The sequence below is a fragment of the Arachis stenosperma genome, chromosome 2, assembly GCF_014773155.1.
Source record: "Arachis stenosperma cultivar V10309 chromosome 2, arast.V10309.gnm1.PFL2, whole genome shotgun sequence".
Lineage (NCBI taxonomy): Eukaryota > Viridiplantae > Streptophyta > Magnoliopsida > Fabales > Fabaceae > Arachis > Arachis stenosperma.
In genome coordinates, this window is record NC_080378.1 from 121,509,926 (window position 1) to 121,517,006 (window position 7,081).

General features: G+C 37.8%; 1 protein-coding gene across 2 annotated transcripts; it reads left to right on the forward strand.

Moving 5' to 3' along the window:
• The first annotated feature begins 498 nt into the window (after positions 1-498).
• LOC130961298 (pyruvate kinase isozyme A, chloroplastic-like) lies at positions 499-5,017 on the forward strand. 2 transcript variants are annotated; one of them, XM_057887078.1, is made up of 7 exons: positions 499-1,163; positions 1,736-1,826; positions 1,953-2,146; positions 2,723-2,844; positions 3,097-3,575; positions 3,981-4,315; positions 4,719-5,017. In XM_057887078.1, the coding sequence occupies exons 1-6, from the start codon at positions 651-653 to the stop codon at positions 4,280-4,282; spliced, it is 1,701 nt and encodes a 566-aa protein (XP_057743061.1). In that variant the 5' UTR covers positions 499-650; the 3' UTR covers positions 4,283-4,315; positions 4,719-5,017. The 2 variants fall into 2 exon arrangements, with proteins under 2 accessions (XP_057743061.1, XP_057743060.1); XM_057887077.1 differs by having other exon boundaries at positions 3,981-5,017.
• The last annotated feature ends 2,064 nt before the right edge of the window (positions 5,018-7,081 follow it).

A 7,081-nucleotide genomic window follows, 5' to 3' on the forward strand; every position in this document is an offset into this window, starting at 1 on the left:
GTGCGATTGTGGCAATAGTAAGTTTACATTAGTTTTTCAATCACGTCTTACTAATTAAAAAATGCTTCCAAGACTAAAGTGAGTTGTGGAATATAATTTCAAAGAACGAATTCTTTAAATAAATAAAATAAATATTTTATTTATTAAGATATGTAATTTATAATAATTTTATAAAAATGTACCTTATTTTTTGTTTTGTTTATAACATAAATGAAATAAAATTACATGTATTTCGTTTATACTGTAAACGAGATAAAACACAAAACGGTGTGGTCGTATCATATTTATACACGTGTTGTATAAAGGTCTTATCTTGTTTAGCGTATAAACGACATACATACAATCTTATTTTATTTATAAAATTGCTATAAATGACCTATTTTGATAAATAAAATATTTATTTTATTTATTTAAAAAAAAATCCATTCAAAGAACATGTTAGATAACTAGACTACTTCAAAACTCGAATATAACTTCTACCAAATTTAGGACCGAGTGACAAAGCCCTTCTCTAATTCTCTTTCTCAATTCTTATTCACTTGACAAGTTGGCATTCATTTGCAACCAACTCGGAGAGCGGGGAGGGCGACAACTTCAAAGCTCAACAGTTCCTTCTTCTCAATCTTTCCCAAATCTCTCTTCAACGCAGCATGGCACAGTCTCTGCAACTCTTCACCGCCCCAAATGGCTCCTTTTCCTCCGTCACCCACTCCGGCAATACCCATGCGCACCTTCCAAGTTCCAAGCTTTCCTTCTCCACACCTCCCAATTCCTTCGCCCTCTCCCTCCGGCCCTCCACCTCATCACTCCCGCGCCGTCACGTCTCCACTGCGGATTGGAGCCCCACCTCCATTGAGGTGGACGCCGTCACCGAGGCCGAGCTCAGGGAGAACGGCTTCCGCAGCACGCGCCGCACCAAGCTCGTGTGCACGGTGGGCCCCGCCACGTGTGGATTTGAGCAGCTGGAGGCGCTGGCCGTCGGAGGGATGAACGTGGCGCGGATCAACATGTGCCACGGAACGAGGGAGTGGCACAGGGAGGTGATCCAGCGTGTGAGGCGCCTCAACGACGACAAGGGCTTCGCCGTCGCCATCATGATGGATACCGAAGGCAGCGAGATCCACATGGGTGATCTCGGTGGTGCTTCCTCTGCCAAAGCTGAGGTACCCGTCTCAGCTATCTTACTGGTGGTGCTCGTTTGGGGCCAAAATGAATGTATACTGCATCAAATCTTAATTGTCATACATATTCTGTTCTTTTTTTTTTTTTTTTCGTTATTCAAATTACACGGAACCAGCTTTTCTGAACTATAAGCTTTGCGCCAGTTACTTGTTTTTTTCCTGCCACATTCACAATACTCATCCTTCCACATGCCATTCAGTGTTTGAGCCTCGATTTTGCATCTGGCTTAGAGGTAGAACAGTTCGTTTTGTGAATTGTGATGATTCATTTCTCCTACGAGATGCCTGTTAAAAATGCTGCCCTATTTTCCATAGGATATTACTAGTAGTATTACAAAACTGATTGCTTCGAGACCTATGTTATGACCCATATACTATCTGGAAAATTGTAGTGTAATGTTTGGTATCTTGAATTTGAAAAAGCTTTGACAATATAAACATGAACATCGGCCTTAGTATTATATGCAAAATGCTGCTAGACATAATAATTTGTTTACCATAAGGAGTTAACATGCTCAGGATTTTGGCCATTTTTATTGAATACTCTACTGTAGGATGGCGAGATCTGGACCTTCAGCGTTAGAGCCTTTGATTCTACTCTTCCAGAGCACACTGTCAACGTAAATTATGAGGGTTTTGCTGAAGGTTAATATTTCTCCACAGCCTGGATGAAACATCTATTTTTACTATGATTCATTATGTTCCTGGTTATATTTGTTAAATCTTGATGATGTTGTTGAGTACTTTGAACTGAAATTTAATGTTGCACAGATGTCAAAGTTGGGGATGAACTTCTAGTGGATGGAGGTATGGTGAGGTTTGAGGTTATTGGAAAGATAGGGCCAGATGTCAAATGCCTTTGTACTGATCCTGGGTTGTTGCTCCCAAGAGCCAATCTAACATTCTGGAGGAATGGGAGTCTAGTGCGAGAAAGGAATTCCATGCTTCCTACAATTTCTTCTAAGGTTGTCAATTTATTTAACTTTTTCTTCTTTAGCCTTGTATGCTTGCCGTAGGTTAGGCTTCCTACATTACACCCTTGGGTGCGCTCTTCTTTACGCTGCTAATTTGTACCAGGGTGCCGTGTTACCCTTCGCATGTTTTCATGTTTACTTTTCATGTGCGAATAGTATAGTGTAGTCTATATGGAGTATAAACTCTATTTTTGTGATGAAATATTTGCTGCCATGTCTAAGCATAGTAAGCAAATCTTTTCAAATTATCTTGTTGGGATATAGAAACCCGTTGCATATAACATATATAATCCACCGAAACAAAATAAAATGGGATAAAAACTTGACAGGATACTTGTCATGATAGTTTGTGCAGTGGTCCCTTGCTTTAACATTGCTGTTACAGTGTTAGCTTTATGGACAGTAGAACAAAATAACAACCCTATTGTATTTTTTATGCCTTAACCATTCATGTTGAGACTCAAGATTGTAAACATATGGTGCTACCTTTTCTGTTCAGAAAATTGTCCATCCTATGTGAATAAATTTTTCATTTTTGTGATTCTCAACCTGATTTTCCATATACAGGATTGGTTAGATATCGATTTTGGTATTGCTGAGGGAGTTGATTTCATTGCTATTTCTTTTGTCAAGTCTGCTGAAGTCATTCACCATCTTAGAAGCTATATTGCTGCACGGTCCCCCAATAGGTATGTACTAGGAATACCATCTTATAATCTGTAGTATTACAATTATTTCACCGTTGACAAGCACCGTCCTTCACATATATATGCAATGCACCTTTATGTGTTACAACTTACAACACTTGTCTTTCCATTGGCTCGCTTGTTTTATTTTCTGAGGATTTTTTCCCTTTCATTCTTTCTGGTTTGTATTTTATTTTCTGCCGATTTCACTTCAATTTTGCCGTATGCTGATATTACTATAATGTGATGATACAGTGATGTTGCTCTAATTGCAAAGATAGAAAGTATTGACTCATTGAAGAACTTGGAGGAGATCATTCAAGCATCAGATGCTGCAATGGTGGCAAGAGGAGACTTGGGTGCTCAGATCCCTTTAGAACAGGTTCCATCTGCGCAACAGAGGATTGTTGAACTCTGCAGGCAGCTGAATAAACCTGTCATTGTTGCCTCTCAACTACTTGAGTCCATGATTGAATACCCAACTCCTACAAGAGCTGAAGTAGCCGATGTTTCTGAAGCAGTAAAGCAAGGAGCTGATGCTTTGATGCTTTCAGGTGAGTCAGCCATGGGCCAATACCCTGAGAAGGCACTGGCTGTTCTAAGGAGTGTTAGTTTGAGAATTGAAAGATGGTGGAGGGAACAAAAATACCATGAAACTATTGAACATCCATCAATCGGGGCTTCTTTTTCAGAAAATATATCTGAAGAAATTTGCAATTCAGCTGCAAAGATGGGTAAGTGGTTATCATATGTTGACTCTGCTTCCTTTATTTGATTTTCTTATTTTTGTCTGTAATTTATTTTCAAATAACAAATATTGACTTTCTGCTTGCTTTGTTTTATTTCCCCATTTTGTTTGTGCATTTTCTATAATTCTATTTTTTAAACAGTTATTATTTCTTTTATATTTTGGGACATGCCTTAAAGACTAACATTTTGATTTGAATTCTAGCATCAGCAAGTTAAAAATCACGTTGATAGGCTGCTGGAGAGTAGCTATGATAAATGCATTAAAAAAAAAAACAATAATATGAATGGAGAAGAAAATATGCAGAAAGTCTATTATTTGTTTGCTTTACTCTTAGCATTATTTGATGAGGGGTTTCCAGAAAAATAGTTATCAATTTTTTACTGTGCAGCTAATAATTTGGAGGTGGACGCACTTTTTGTGTACACAAAGACAGGATGCATGGCATCCCTGTTATCGAGATGCCGCCCGGACTGCCCAATATTCGCTTTCACAACCACACCATCTGTGCGTAGGCGTCTAAACCTCCAATGGGGCCTAATTCCGTTTCGTCTGAGTTTCTCAGATGATATGGAGAGCAATCTCAATAAAACCTTTTCCCTTCTTAAGGCCAGAAATTTGATCAAATCAGGGGATCTTGTGATAGCTGTCTCAGACATGTTTCAGTCAATACAAGTAATGAATGTTCCTTGAGGACATGTTTCTGTTCTTCTGCAAAGACAAGAGGTAGCTCTAGATTATACATTTTATCACCATTGGTTTAGTTTTGGATGCTACTAGATTAGTGTTTTCTCCTCCCCATTGTTTTTTTCATTGTCTTTCTCTTTCTTTTGCGTCTGTCTTGTTGCAACTGCAACTGAATTTATATTCTTCTGCCTCAAGCCCCTATATCTGATGTCATTTTGGGGGTTACGAAAAATACCTACGCGAGGCATTAGCAATTTTGTTGCCTTTCTGGTAGCTTTTGTATTTTGTTAATTGTTATACCGTGTTGTATTATTAGCTTTCAACTTCCATACCCGGTTGTAAAAATGTGAAGACGAACTTATCATAATATAACGTATTGAGGTATGGATTTGGCAAATTTCCATCGTGATTGCTTTCTCCTCTTCTTGATTTCGTCTTAAAGGAAAGAACGTGAAGCATGCCTGCCAATCAGAACATCATCCTCCTATTTGTCGAATCAAGGGAGCAAAACAAAATTAACCCATTTACCATTCCATTATGAAGGAGGAAGCTGCTCAAGCAACAGTTAGGCCAAGTCAGCAAGGTACTTACCATGAGTTCGTTATTGTGTTAGCTCATTAGAGTTGTTAGGATGTTAGTTTCATCACGTGTTTATTAAGAGATGCTAGAGCCTTCATGTACTACTATGTTTAACGTGTATCCGAGCTTAAACAATGTAATGCAATCGTCATTCTTACACTACTATACTCTCGCTAATTCTCAGCTAGTCTGCTTTCTGTCCTACAAGCACATAGTTATTTTAATTTACCAAACACAAAGATAAGAAGTTTGTGCTTTTGAACCAAGCCTGAGTCGGATATATTCTAACTATTAAAATTGGATGAATCTAATTTAATTTCAAAAGCTAACTCAAGGGGTGATAAAATCCTTGAGACTTGTAATAAACATGGGCAAAACTATTAATTACATTATGTTTCTCAAACTGTTGTAGGTATTTAACTAAAGTCTAAAATATCACCTTTTCTTAGCTTGAACTTAACTCGCGTAAATACTTCATAAACACAATAACTTATAGGTATATATTTGATTTGACATACACTTTACAAAATATATAAGCATACTTTGCAAAATAATAATAAAATAACAGCAACAACAACCACCGTATGTATTGTATAATCAATAAATACTACACGTGACAACTAGAGCACAACCAACTAATCATCGTTTGTCCTATCTCCCTAAGTTCCTCTGGTGATGGCGGTCTCGGTGCCTCGGGGGATATTCAATGTATGATTTCTGTAACATTACGAAAAGAAAATATAATCTACAAGACACACAAAGTCAGATCCAATAGTCCATAATTTTTACAACATTGCATTCGTCCTCACAATTCACAATGAAAACAAATGAAGAATTCAATGCTATCCTGCAGAGAAAATTATCAATGATCTGTCGAACAGAAAGTATTGGCGACTACAACCTCAACGAGTGACGCTGCTTTGTCTTTAATCGTGCATTGAAAATTGAAATATAAATGAAATGCTAAATATGATTTGAATTCACATCTTCAAAGTTCAAGCATTCTTGAAAGCAAAGTAATCCTAACCCATTACCCACCCTTATAGTTTACTCTAACTTGACAAAAAAGCATAGTGCCACTGTAAATGCGATAAAATAATCAAAGAAAGTATCCACTTATGCCGATCATGCAAGTACAGTTCTCTCTCTGATTTAACATCAGAACCCGCTCCATCCCCCCCCCCCCCCCCCCCCCCCCCCCCTTCTCTTTAAAATTTTGGAAAGGGGCAACAAGGGGTAAGGATATTACACTCCCATGAATATCTGCAGGTTTTTGGTGTTGTTGGCAAAAGTGTACATAAGAACGATGGGGACAGTGACATACACCCCAAACTTGGCAATCTCGAGAATCCCCTCGGAAGTGCCCAGCGATGACATTATTGCAGAAATTCTACTAGAAAATTGGCAAAAAACAGAATGGTGAAAACTGGGCCTGCTGTTGTAAGGCAAGAGACTTCAAATAATCAGATATGACAAAATTATAGCATCAGTTGATCCATTTATCCTTTGTTTGAATATGATTAGCAACAAGACTATTTAAAATAAAATTCGAGCTGATATATAGTTCAGCTAAAGTTACGAAGAGCTATTAAATAAGAAAGCCAGCCAGATCAGTAGAATAAAAACATGAAAAAGCCAAGCACCTTAGTTGTACATACATTTATTATTTTCTGCGATTAGGGAGCAGATAATTTAGACGAAATAACTTTAGCCCTCTATTGTCTAAGGGATCAGGTCACGAGTCACGACACCATTGAAAACACATAATTTGGGATCAAGATCCTCTAAAATAAAAAAGTTGGCAAAGTAGTAAAGCTAAAAGTGGATCACTTTTAAATTAAGATAATGGGACATAAATTTCATAGAAGTTACAAAATTAATGGTGACGATTCCTTTTACTTTACCATTTTACCAACTTTTGATATCTAAATTCCATAATTTGCATCTCAATTCATCTTACACAACACGAATAGAGCAGCGCTCTTTCTCTCAGTCCCTCTCAGTTGCTAAATGGACGTAGCACGCACATGTATATCTGTATATGGCAGTAATTCAGATTTAAGAATAAAAATCCGACCAACAAGTAGCGGAAGCTGACCTGCTGAGGGCGGTGGATGGAATCTGCAGACTGCAATCAAGGCAAAACAATAAACAAGAGTCCCTTGCAAGTGACACGTACGTCTTCATTCAACACTGACACTAGACAGTAGACACTATTAGTATTGT